This window comes from Ictidomys tridecemlineatus, chromosome 4, assembly GCF_052094955.1.
Source record: "Ictidomys tridecemlineatus isolate mIctTri1 chromosome 4, mIctTri1.hap1, whole genome shotgun sequence".
In the NCBI taxonomy this organism is placed as follows: Eukaryota; Metazoa; Chordata; class Mammalia; order Rodentia; family Sciuridae; genus Ictidomys; species Ictidomys tridecemlineatus.
This window is the reverse complement of record NC_135480.1, coordinates 5,983,386-5,996,682: the sequence shown is the minus strand read 5'-3', so window position 1 is coordinate 5,996,682 and position 13,297 is coordinate 5,983,386. Positions and strand designations below refer to the sequence as shown.

The 13,297-nt window shown below is 54.7% G+C and overlaps 1 protein-coding gene across 2 annotated transcripts; it reads left to right on the top strand.

The window, feature by feature from the left end:
• Window positions 1-3,157: 3,157 nt before the first annotated feature.
• Window positions 3,158-11,133, top strand: Rhod (ras homolog family member D). 2 transcript variants are annotated; one of them, XM_078045525.1, is made up of 5 exons: window positions 3,158-3,348; window positions 6,375-6,462; window positions 7,222-7,331; window positions 9,962-10,048; window positions 10,573-11,133. In XM_078045525.1, the coding sequence occupies exons 1-5, from the start codon at window positions 3,217-3,219 to the stop codon at window positions 10,738-10,740; spliced, it is 585 nt and encodes a 194-aa protein (XP_077901651.1). In that variant the 5' UTR covers window positions 3,158-3,216; the 3' UTR covers window positions 10,741-11,133. The 2 variants fall into 2 exon arrangements, with proteins under 2 accessions (XP_077901651.1, XP_005333607.3); XM_005333550.5 differs by having other exon boundaries at window positions 3,163-3,348; window positions 9,962-10,096.
• The last annotated feature ends 2,164 nt before the right edge of the window (window positions 11,134-13,297 follow it).

Sequence of the window (13,297 nt, the reverse complement as noted above, 5' to 3'; positions counted from 1 at the left end):
AATCAGGCCCCCACACCTCTGATTTTGGCGGGTTCTGTGTGGATGGGCTCTGGAACCCAGCTGCCTGGGTTTAAGGCCCAGCACTTCCATGTACCAACCATGGGACTCTGAGCAAATAATCTGCCCTCTTTGGGTCTCAGTTTCCTCACTTGTCAAAGAAGTGCAGGAATTGTACATGCTTCATCAGATGGAATAGAATGACACAGGCCAAGTGCCTGGCACGCAGCAGGTATGTGGCAAATGTGAGGTCAAGGTTTGGGGTGAAGAAGTTCAGGCTGAGCACCAGGATCTGAAGTTTGGGATGAAAGGGGAGGGTCCAGAGGAGGTGTATGGAGCTAGTGCTTTGTAAACTACACTCCAGGTAACCCAGGGGCAGGACCCAGGCATCTCTGAGGCTCTGCTCTCCTGGCCTGCACTTCCTTCCTCATTCAGGCACCTAGGAACACCCCATACCCCAAGCGGGAAACCCCAGGCCCAGCAGGCAACTGCAGTGATGGCAGCACAGAGACCACACGGGGGCAGCAGAGAATCCTGGGAATCAGACTCAGGAAGGTGGGGACAGGGTGTCGGGAATGGGGCAGAAGCTGGGGAGCAGGAAGGGGCTGAGGAGCGGTCTATAAACAGTGCCCTGGCCAGGCCCCCTCTGGTATGTCACACACTCATCCCAGCAAGCTTTGGTTCCTTTCCGCCAGCACACCTGCCTGCCGCCTTCTTCCTCTTCACTCCATCCTTTTCCTCCCCACCCCTTGCTCAGCCAGCCAGGCCTTCCCTTGGACACAACATCCTGAGCCACAGCTCATGCCCACCTGACACACACTGGAGCACAGCAGTGAGTCTACCATGGTCCCCGCCCTTGAAGTGGCCATGCCCTGCCTGGGGCTAAACCATACTATCTGGTCCCTTGCATTGCAAGACTGAGGGCTGGTCCAGCCTCTCTGCTCCTCCCGTGTTTTCTTTGGGGCAGTCATTCACTCTGCGGGATTCAGAAAGGACTCCCAGCTCAGGATTGGTGGGGCCTGGAGGGGCTGAGTCACCCACAGGCTGAAAATCAACAGTGGCCACAGTAAAGAGCAAAATAGTAAACAGTGCCCTGGCCAGGCCGACTGTGTGACCTGGGCACCACCCCATCCAAAAGTAAACTCCAGGAAAACAATGTGGTCCAGAAGATTGGGGGGAAATTCACCAACCGGGCAGATGGCCATGGCCCAGTGATTAATCTGCCTCTTGCAGGAGCACAAGCATAAGGTGGGGTGAGGCTGGGTTGGACATCAGGAGATCAAATCTTGCCTCTGGTTCTGCTGGCCTAAGACAATCTGTGGCCACTCTCTAAGACTCAGTTCCCAAATCCATAAAATGGGGAAGGCAGCTCCCTGGCCCTGCCCACCTTGCAGTTTGAGAGCTGAATGCAGTAACACACGTGAGGGGTGATGTTAGGGGTCTGATTTTGAGGTCACACCTGGGTCCAAATTCTAGTTTGGCCTCTTACTAGCTGCGGAGCTCAGACAAGGACTAATCTCTCTGAGCCTTGGGTTCCTCATCTACAAAATGGGACTAAAAACTCCCACCTCCTGCACGTGGTTTGCATTCCATTAATGGGCACTGTGACTATTAGGCAAAGTTCAGAGAAACTGTAAAGCATGACAGCCATCAAGCATGTCATTAGGATGATTATTCCTATAGCAACGGAGGCCTGACTCTCAGCTCCCTCCACCCTCAGTCTGGCCCCACCTGCCTTCCAGCTTGCCTGATGACAGCAGCCTGGAACACAGGCGATGACGAGGCTGACAGCTGATCTGGGGGACTGGGCCCCTCCTCACCACTCCTTGGGCGGGGAGCCCTGCTCAGTAGCTACACGCCCAGCCAGTCACCGCCCAGCCCTGTGGTAGTTTCGGGGAGGTAGGGACACCTGAAAGGTGGAGCCGTCCTAGGGAGGCTCCCTCCGCCCAGGTGAAGCTCTATTCAGCCTGCTGAGCCAGCCTTGAGGGTGAGCTGGGACAGGAATGAGGGGCGTGGGGCTCTGCTCCTCACCCACAGGCCTCTGCCCTGTTCCCTTAAGCTTCACTTCAACATCCAGTCCAAAATCTGAGGAGACAGCTTGGGTTCATTTTTTAAAGGTTTAAACTCTGGGGAGGTCAGGTGACAGTAAGTTTCCAGTTTGATATTGGATTTACTCCTGGCATCCAAAGTGTTCCAAGCACCAGCTCCCAACCAAAGGGTGCCCGCTGCCCTCCTGGGAAGGATGGGGGCGGGGCTCCCCTCACTCTGCCTCCACACCATGGCACAGGCCGCCTCCTCATTTGGAACACCCCTTTTTCTCTCTCATTCCACCGTGTTTTACTCATTCCTTAAGACTCCGGCCTCTCCTGTAAGAAGGGTTTTCTGACCCCCCCCATCCTGGGTGAGGAGCCCCTTTCCCCTACTCCTGTCCCACTGCCTGTCCCTCCCTGGCGTGGGTCTTATCACACTAAGGTCCTGCCTGTCTCCCATTCTAGGCTGAGGGCTTCTCAAAGAAGGGACCTTGTCCTGAACAGTTCCCAAGCCCCAGGCCCTGGGAAACTGGGACCATTATTTGCTGGTTAAACCCAAAGAACCCCTCGCGTCAGACCATGCTTTAAGCACCTTATGAATGGAAGGTTCCATGGCTTTCCCTAGATCACGTGCCAGCCAAGGTGAAACAAGTGGTCAGCCACCTGCAGCAGGCTTCCGGGTGCTGAACGAGGGGGCAGGGTAGGCCACCCCCTTTCCACCTGGCCTGAAACACCTGGAGGGAGGACCGTGCTGTGCTCGGTGTCATTCATTCGTTCATGCGGCAAAGGTCACCGCTCTCGCTCAGAGCCACTTCCCTCCCAGGTGAAGCCGGCCAGGCGCCTCGCTCCCTGTCCGCACCGCAGCCCCTCTAGGGGGCCCAGCTTCTCGTCTCCTCCCCTTCAAGGCCAGGGTGCCCTCCCGAGGACCCAGGGCTCCTGTGGCCCCAGAGCCCGCACACAGCAGATGCTCGATCGGTGCTTCCCGGGCGGTTAAAAGGGACACGGCCCAGCGCCCGGGCCCGTCGGGGGCGTCTCACCTGGGCCTGGCCGCCCGCTCGGGCCGCCGCCCCCCGGGCCGCCCGGCTCGCACTTCCTCCCGCCGCCCCGCCCCTTCCACATTCCTGCCCCGCCGGGCCTGCCCCGCGCCCGCCGCCGCAGCCCGCGCCCGCCGCCCGCCGCCCGCCCGGGGATGAGGGCGGCCCAGGCCCAGGGCGAGGACCCGCCGCCCGGCGCGCGGCCGGTCAAGGTGGTCCTGGTGGGCGACGGCGGCTGCGGGAAGACGTCGCTGCTGATGGTCTTCGCTGCTGGGGCCTTCCCGGAGGTGAGTGCCCGCGCTCCGCGACCCAGGGCGCCCTGTCTGTGCAGGGGTGCACGCGGCCCGGACAGGGTGTGGGGTCAAGGGCAGAGTTCTTCTCAAGGTGCCCTGGGGAGTGGAGTTCCCAGAGATGTCATATATAACGTCGGGCAAATGGCACCTACCCGGGAGGCGTGACCCAGAGACTGAGTTGGACCCCCTGAGTACATGGCAGGTCCCAAGGCAGCCCTTTGGCACTTCTAGGCTGAGAGACTGAGGTCTTTGGCAGGATTCAAATCATGTCTTCGCCACTTACAGCTGTGTGCCCTTCCCCTTCTCTGTGCCTGATTCCTTAACTGCATAATAGGAATAATGAAAGTGACCACCTGAGTTAATAGAGGAGCCTGCTACCAGAGGTCAAGTGCTTAGCTCTGAGCCTGCGCACAAGAAGGACTCTCTCAAAACTGGCAAATGTCCTTCTTGGGAAACATCATCTCTTCTCTGGGCCTTGTCCATGCAGTGCTCATCCCCTGGCTACACCTCAGAGGAGAAGAGCAGGCCAACTCTGGAGTCAGACAGATGGGTTGGCACCTGGGCTCTCCTCTAACGAGCCCCAGTGCCCCTGAGTAACTTGCTTAGCCTTTCTGAGCCTCAGTTTTGCCCCATGGGCCACAGCGACCTGGTAGGTCATGAGGTAGAGGAAGGTAAGGCCACTGGACGTCTCAACGTGACACCTGGCGCATCCTGGCTGCCCTGGGCCTGTTGACTGTTAGTCCTTCTCTTTCTTATTGACTGGCTGTCCAGATGGACTCCCCAGGCACCAAGGGCCAGGCCAGGGGCAGGGGTTGGGCCCAGGAAGGAGTGAGAGCCCAAGGGTGGTGTCCAGCCTCCCCACTTTCTCTTCCAGTGAGCCTCCTCCTGGGTTGTGCAGGCCTCTGATGGTGGAAGCAGGAGAGGCCAGGCCGGCAAACAGCACCGGGCCTTTCTTTCCACTGTGGTAACATCCAGCCATTCATTTTGTGGTTTGCAGAGCTGAATGACATCACTTTCTTTGGCTAGTTGCAGATTTTTTAGGTTGGGGGTGGGTTTCTAGGCCCCCAGGTAATGCCCATGGGAACCCAACCATTATGATGGCACACTGGAGAGATGCCACAGGGGGCCCAGGGGAGGGCATCTACAAGACTGGGGTGTGGAAGGGCGGCCCCTCTCCACTGATGTCCTGGATCGATCATCCTAGATGGTGAGATCGTGGCAATTTCTGAGCTTTACATCATGGAAATGCACACTTTACATTCCATGGACCGTTTTGGAGGACATGCTGGGGCAGCCAGGGGAGAGGTGGGCATGCTCATCACCAAGGGATGGACTCTCTTTGTCTGGTTTCCCTGGCACTTTAAAAGCACCTTCTTTTAAAGAACCACAAGATTCAAGTCTTTTACAGATGGGAAAATAGGCCAGAGAGGCAGCCTTGCCTAGAGGCCACAGCCCTGCTGTGGTGGTGCTGGTCCAGCCCAGGCCACCCAGCCCCAATGCCCTGCCCACTGGACTTGACCTCCTCTTTCAGGCAATCCTGGAAGCCTAGGGAGCCAGCAGCTAGGAAGGATGGGGTCCCATCTCCCAGGCTTCCTGCCCTAAACAAAGGCTGGAGAGCAGGCTGGGGGTTTGAAGACTCCACAATAACTCATCAGCTGGGGCCCAACCTCAGGTACAGGGCAGAAGAAAGCAAGGTGGACAGAGCTCCTGGGGCAGGGAGGGATCCAGGGCTGGGTGACAGCCCCTGCCCAGTTCTGGCTGGAATTTGGGAACACAACCATTTCCACAGGGCCAATGCCCAAAGGCCCCAAAATGTCAACAAGAGGCAGCAGGACCCAGTTCTGCTGCTCGGCTCACTGAGGCCTTCTGGTCTAGCCCCCATAGGCATCCTTCCTGGGGAGACTCTGACACCCTCTCTTGAGCTGTGTCCCCGATTCTGTAATGATCCACTGTTGGTGTGTGAGCCCCATGAGGGCAGGCCCCGGGCTGAGTCATCTCTGTCCTGGCTCAATACAGGCCTAGCCCTGCCTTCCTGACTGAGTATAGCTCAGCAGATAAGATTAGGTACTTATTTGTCCCATGGACAGAGGGTGACCCTCCCTGGGGCTCAAAGAACACAATAAAAAGTATAGAGTGTCTCCGGAGCCAGAGTAAGGGCAAGGGCAGTGACAATTCAAGTCACAGGGGCGGCCGGATCACTTTCCTGCACACTCCGGGCATCAGGAGTTGGAGTTAGTGATTTCAGGAGAGGCAGGTACTGGGGACAGAATCTGGCTTCTAGAGCCAGGGGGACTTGGCTCTGTAACTGCCCATCTGTCTACCATATCACCTGGGCCAAGTCACTACCCTCCTGGGGCCTCTCTGGAGAATGGGAGAGCAAAGATTGTACTGCTGTGTCCTGGATGACAGGCTCTAGAGATGCCCCAGGGAGGGGATCAGGAAAGGCAACCCCGGGAAGGGGCATTTGACATGGGTCTTGTTTGAATTTCAAGAGCTTGAGAGGCAAAGGAGGGACCCCTGGGCAGACTGCTTTGGCATGCTCCTTTGTGTCTATAACTGGGCCTTGAGAAGGTCCTCGTGTTTGCTGAACGAATCCATGAAGGAACAAGGAACAGATGTAGATGTCATTCCAGGAGGAGGGGACAGCATGAATGAAGGCTCAGAAATGGGAGGACCCTGTCCAGGAAGACAAAGAAACTGCCAGTAACTGGCATGTACAGGGTGCCAATTCTGTGCAAGGGGCTGCAAGGGTCTGTACCCCCAGTATCTTGTTGACTCCTGAGAGCAATGCTCCTTGGCAGGGATTTGAATCTTTTATAAAGGAGGTAAACAGGGCCAGGGACGGAGGAGGTCTTACCCACCCGGCTCTAGGCCTCCCCTCCAGGCAGGTCACCTGGGAGCCTTCCCAGAAACAAGGACACTGTCTGGGGAGGGGACAGTGCTGCATTCCTGGGTGCTGGCCGGCCCCCACCCCTCCTAGAAGATTCCTCACCTCCCCTTCCCCCTTCCTCCTTCCTTAGAGGTACACCCCCACAGTGTTTGAGCGGTACGCCATCAGTCTGCAAGTGAAGGGCAAACCTGTTCGCCTCCAAATCTGGGATACAGCAGGTGGGTGTTTGGGGCTTGGTGGGGGCAGGGTGCAAGAGGGACTTCTGTGGGCCTAGATGCCTGGGACAAAGCCCTGGTCCCCTTCTTCTAATCCTGGGAAGCCAGCCAGCCTCCAAGGAACAGGTGTTGGCTAGGATTGGGGGCCCCCAGGAACTTGATCCCTCCTGGCTTCTGCACCTGTCTGTGGCCTCCATCCCAGGGAAGCCCCTGAGTCCTGGAGACGAACAAACAGGAGTCCAGAGCTCTGGGCTCTCAAGGCGTGGACTGGTCCTGGCCTCCCAGGCTTTCCACCCTGGCTTTAGCTTCCCTGACCCACCTGATCCTGATCTTGGCCTCTGGCCTCACCCATACAGGGGTGAACTCAAAGCTAAACTGAAGGCATCTGAGTTTTCCTCTTGCCTTGGATGAGCTAAGGTGTCTTTGTGGGGTCCCACCTGTCCCTTCCTCCTCAGCCTCCAAGCCCAGGGTAAAGCAGGCTCCCGAATGATAGTGGGCCTCAGCTGCTCAGGCTCCCACAGGTTGGCTCTACCTAACCTCTGCCCCTGCTGCAGGGCCACCTGGCAAATGCTCTTCTCAGGCCAGGGCTGGCACATCCTTAAGGCAGGCCAGGTAAGCACCACCCCAGGGGGATACTCACACATAAGGCACAAAACTAGGCCCTCCAGAGCCCCTACCTGCTGGGATGGCCTCCCTATCCAGGAGGTGCCAACAGCAGGCAAGAGACCTGGAAGGAGTGACCCCCCTCCCAATTCTGCCCAGGACAAGATGACTATGACCGCCTACGGCCCCTCTTCTACCCTGATGCCAGTGTCCTGCTGCTCTGCTTTGATGTCACCAACCCAAACAGCTTCGACAACGTCTTTAACCGGGTAGGTAGTGGGGAGGCTCCATAATAACCATAGCCCAGGCCACTGCGTCCCCACCCTTGACCCAGCTGACCAGCAGAGATTGGCAGACCCTAGTTGATACTGAGTCTGGTGCCCTGGGTATATATGTGGGGACACTGAGGCCCAGAAGTGGGCAGGGACTCGCCCAGTGTCTTCCAGGGATGTAGAGGCAGAATCTACTCTGACTCCCAGCCCAGCACTTGTTGCCTGTCCCCACTGCAGACTCAGAAGCTGGCTCTTTCCACTGTGACTGTACATGAGAATGCTGGGGGACACAGAGGAACTATCTCCCCAGCTGTGCCTGCTCAAGGTGGCATGAACCGTGAAGTCAGATTCTAGCCACTCTCAGCAGCTCCTCCCCAATGTCTCGCCCGCTGGCTGCCAGGCCTCCCAGGAAGCCCCAACTCATGTAACATTCCCGAGGCTGCCCTTAGATGTCTGGGATGCAGTCCCTTGAGATCCTCTACCCCAGCCTGGCACAGTCCCTCATCCACCACTGCCAGGGCCTCTGTGCAGTGGCCTATTCCAAAATTCCTCGGGGCACAGCCAGTGACAGCATGAGTGATAACAAGGATGGGGACAGCAACATTTACTAGAACTTACTATATACCAGGCACTGTCCTGGGTGCTCATATGTGTCTATTTGCTCATCTAATCCCCCTAACAATATTTCAGAGTAGCTACTATTATTGTTCCCAGGCAAATCACTTATCCAAAGATACCCATCTATTAAAGTGTCACCTCTAGGATTGGAACCCAGGCAGCCCTTCACCTGCATTCATTCAGAGCCATTTATTGTGCTAGGTGCCATTCTGGGCTCTGGTGGTGGGGGTACAGGGGTGTCTGGGAAAGGGAGTAGAGAGGAGGGTGGACTGAATCTGCTGGAGGCAGTCCATGGAATCGGCTGATGAACTGGTCATGGGTGTGAGGGGGGAGTTAGGACCAGAGCAACGGGAAAGTGGCAACTGCCGCCGTTTCCCAGCAGGAGAAAGAGCAAGCTGGGGTGGGGGGTGGGGGTGCCCAGAGTCCTGCACCCCCACTGCAGGCGTCAGCGTAGGTCTGCAGAGGCGGGAGTCGGCAGTTCCTCTGGAGGGCAGGCTGGGCACTTAGGAGCTGCCAGGGACTGGGGAGGACCTGGGAGCCAGAGAAGCTCCCGAGGAGGAGGAGGAGGAGGAGGAGGAGGAGGAGGAGAGCCCCTGGGAACCAGGAGACAGGACCTGGGCACAGACCTGGGAGAATTCCCTGTTGGATTTAGAGGTGTCGCATTGTGCAGCATCTACCTAGGACCCTACCGAGGCCCATTTGACTCCAGGAGCAGAACAGTTTGTTCAGGACCAGGCTGATCTAAGAACTTATATGTGTGAATGCATTAACCCCAGGGCCCTAGCAGCATAAAGGTGTGCTTCTTTTTCCTGAAGAGGCACACTCAGCCGCTGGGCACTCCTGGAGATGGAAGGCCCCTCCCCCGACACCGGTGCCCCAGCTGCAGCCCAGGCTAAAATAACTCAGCCTTCATGGTCTCCCATTCCACAGAGCAGTGACAGAGATAGGAGCTGTCTCTCCGAGGGGTGACAGTTGAGACAGACAGGTGCTGTAACCATTTTGTAAGCTGATTTATCTTACTTAATTTTGTACATTGTTTTGAGGTTTTGGTGCTGGGGATTGAACCCAGGGGCACCTTACCACTGAGCCACATCCCCAGCTCTTTTTTGTGGGGTGAGGTACTAGGGATTGAACTCAGGGACACTCAACCACTGAGCCACATCCTCAGCCCTATTTTGTATTTTTTTTAATATTTATTTTTTAGTTGTAGTTGGACACAATGCCTTTACTTTATTTTTATGTGGTGCTGAGGATTGAACCGCATGTGCTAGGCGAGCACTCGACCACTGAGCCACATCCCCAGCCCCCCTATTTTGTATTTTATTTAGAGACAGGGTCTCACTGAGTTGCTTAGCACCTCACTTTTGCTGAGGCTGGTTTTGAACTCCTGATCCTCCTGCTTCAGCCTCTAGAGCCGCTGGGATTGCAGGTGTGTGCCACCACACCTGGCACCCAGCCCTTTTTATTTGAGACATGGTCTCACCAAGTTGCTGAGGGTCTTGCTAAATTACCCAGGCTGGCTTCAGATTTGCAATTCTCCTGCCTCAGCCTCAGGAGGCACTGGTGTTACAGGCATGCACCACCATGCCCAGCTGAAATGATTTATTTTTAAGCAAATATATACTTGGCCCAGTTTGAGAGGTGGTCATGAGCTCCCTTATCTTTCAGAGAGACAGGATTGGGGGAGGGGAGAACAGGGCTGTGGGCCCCACCCCCTGAGGCTCAAATCCTACCATTTCCACTTGTATGACCTAGGCCAAGTTACATAGCCCCTCCCTGCCTCCATGACCACATCTGTGCAATGGGCTTATTTCAGAATATGCTGATAGGGCCCTGGGGTTAATGCATTCACACATATAAGTTCTTAGATCAGCCTGTCCTGAGAGTTTGCTCCCTGCATACTGACCATTCTGCTCGTGGTTGTTGGAGTCCAGCCAGGGCAGCAAGAGCATGGCCCACTGGGAGGGCAGAACTCCTGTTGACTCAAACCCCCCCCTACCCTGCTGCAGTGGTACCCGGAGGTGACGCACTTCTGCAAAGGAGTGCCTATCATCGTCGTGGGCTGCAAGACTGACCTGCGCAAGGACAAGGCTCTGGTGAATAAGCTGCGGAAAACGGGGTCAGAGCCTGTGACCTACCAAAGGGTAGGAAGCCCAGCCTGGGTCTAAGGGGACTGGGACAGGACACCTCTGGGCACCTCTCCCCAATGCCTGGTGTGGAGCACACTTAGGGGTCTTGCAGGCTGTCAGGAGTCAGGAACTGCGGGTACTTGGAAATGCTACCTAGACAGCTTCCAAGAGGCTCCTGGAGAAGGAAGAAGGTGGGAAAGAGCAAACCAGAGTTACCCCTCCCGCCCACTGCACAGAGGCCCACAGAGGAAGTCCGCTCTCTGCTGCATGCCTGGCTGAGCCAGAAGTTAATTGGTTGCGGTCTTGAGAGGCAGAGACCCAGATAGGGGCACAATGAAGTGCAGAACAGCGCTTGGTCAAGCCAGGGTGCGGGAGCCAAGGGAGCCCTAGAAAACCCCACCAGGATGGCTGGGAGTGCTGCAGGAGGGCGGGAGGCGAGGCCCAACCAGCGCCCCCAGCTTACGGCAGCCCCGCCCACCTCTCCCTGTTAGGGCCTGGAGATGGCGAGGTCTGTGGGTGCAGTGGTGTACCTTGAGTGCTCTGCTCGGCTGGATGAGAACGTCCACGAGGTCTTCCAGGAGGCAGCTGAGGTGGCTCTCAGCAGCCCAAGTCGCAACTTCTGGCGGAGGATTACCCAGAGTTTCTGCGTGGTGATCTGACCAGCATGGGGCTCTCACTGCCCCCTGACTGTCACACCAGCTTGGGAAGGAATTGCGTGCTAACCTGCAGAATTGGTTGGTCTGGACCCAGTCCCCAGGCTGGGCCTATTGAACTGTACCTCCACAGATGGACACCACCCCAGAGCCTGGGGACACTGAACTGAGGAAGCGGGGTTCCCAGGGAGAGCCCAATCCTAGCCTGACATCTGGAGTGGCCTCTGCAAACCTGGCCTGGTGCCACCTCTTGTGGCTGCTCCTGAGGCTGTACCTGCAGGACCTAGCATTCTTAGGCCCATGAAACCAGAACCCACACTCTGCCCCTGCCCCTACCCCTCCCCTTCCCCCTACTAGTTCCAGTGGTAAGTGTAACAATTAAAATGACATCACTTGTCATTTGTGTCCTGCCTCTTGTTGCAAAGCACCTTTACACATGGACCAAGGTGGGTAAGAGTTCACCCCATATAGACACCATGATTAGACCTCTTGGATTCAAACCTGGCTTTATCACTTTCAGGACCTTGGGGAAAGTTCTTCTGGGTCTCAGTCTCCCCATCTTTAAAGTGGGACCAATCAGAGACCAACATATATAAAAAGCAGGGGACTGGGTGCAATAATTCCCACCTGTAATCCCAGCAAATTGAGAGACTAAGGCAGGAGGATCGAAAGTTCGGGACCAACAGGGACAAAAAAGACCCTGTTTAAAAATAAAAACTAAAAAGGGCTGAGAATGCAGTTCAGTGGTAGAACATTCCTGGGTTCGATCCCCAATACCATCAAAAAAAAAAAAAAAGCATACACATTCTTATTTTGTTTATCTAGTGTCTCAGACTCCTCCAGAGAGACAACCTATAGGACACACACACAAAGGGATCCACTGAGCCACATCACCAAATCTTATTTTGAGACAGCATCTCACTAAATTGCTGAGGCTGGCCTAGAACTTGCAACCCTCCTGCTGCAGCCTTCCAAGTTGCAGATTCCAGGCGAGTGCCACTGTGCCCACTGGGGCTACAGTCTTGATTGTGAATTCTGCAGAGCAGCAGGCTGGACACTTAGGCAGGGTTTCTGAGTTGCTGACTTGTGGCAGAATTCTTTCCAGGAAACCTTTTATCTAAAGGTCTTCAAATGATCGGACAAGACCCACTCACACAGTGGAGGGTCATCTGCTTTAGTTAAAGTCTTTGATTTAAATGTAAATCACATCTAAAAAAATATTGCCATGTACGGTGGTATATGTCCGTAGTCCAAGCTATACAGGAAGTTGAGGCAGGAAGATTGCAAGTTCAAGGCCAGCCTCAGCAACTTAGTGAGGCCCTAAGCAACTTTATGAGACCCTGTCTCAAAAATATAAAAAAAGGTCTAGGGATATAGTTTATCATCCCTGAGTTCAATCCCCAGTACCCAAAAAAAGCCCATCATAGACAGAGCTGTAGGCACACTGGAAGAGAGCTTGCCTTGTTTACATGAGACCTTGAGCTCCATCCTTAGCACCACAAAAGTAAAAAATAATAATAGGAAAATATCGATCAAGGGCTCCAGGAACCCACATTTTAGGAAATTAAAGAATCTCCTGAGCTAGGCTAAGCTCCCTAGGTTGATAGAGAACACAGAACAACATTCTGGTGTAGTCATTCATGGGAGAGAGCATGAAGTTGAAAATAGAGGCCAGAAATAATTGCTTTCTATTCCTGAATGGCCTAGACTAAAAACCCAAAAGTGGACTATGTCATTCAGGAGGGGTTTCCATGTAGATCCCAACACCATTCACTTGCTGCAAGCCTGCCCAGTAACCTGAGCTGTGGTGCAAGTGGTTCTTCATCTGAAGCGGGATGTTAGTGGCTGCCTGTCATTAAGTAACCTGTGTATTGTCTCAAACAAAATGGTCTAGTTTAGCCAGACATGGTGGTGCATGCCTGTAATCCCAACCACTGGGAAGGCCAAGGCAGGAGGATTGCAAGTTCAAGACCAGTCTCAGCAATTTAGCAAGACCCTATCTCAAAAAAATAAAAAGGGCTAGGGATGTAGCTCAGTAGTAGAACACTAAACATGCATGAGACCTTGGGTTTGATTTCTAGTACTGGGGCAGGGGATGGGAATAAAATGGTCCAGTTCAAGTTTGGGGGAATAATGTGATGTTCCAGGTTTACCCCAGCTTAGGGCTCAGTAATGTTAGAGAATTCACATTTGGTTTTGGTCAGATAGGGTTTTACCAAGAGCTCTGATTAGCCAGGCATGTGACTCACACCTGTAATCCCAGCAACTTTGGAAACTAAAGCAGGAGGATCACAAGTTCAAAGCCAGCCTCAGCAACTTAGCAAGGCCCTGTCTCAAAATAAAAAATAAAAAGGGCTGGGGACGTGGCTCAGTGGTTAAGCACCCCTGTGTTCAATCCCTAGTTCAAAAAAATCAGATTAGGTTCACATTACAGTTTTAAAAAATTCATATTTCCATCCAGAGCACCTGGGGATAGAATGGATTCATGTAACCCTGGCTATTATTTCCTGGTGTGGTTGGGATGAATCCCTCAAGCATGAGACTCATTCATTCAGGCCAGAAA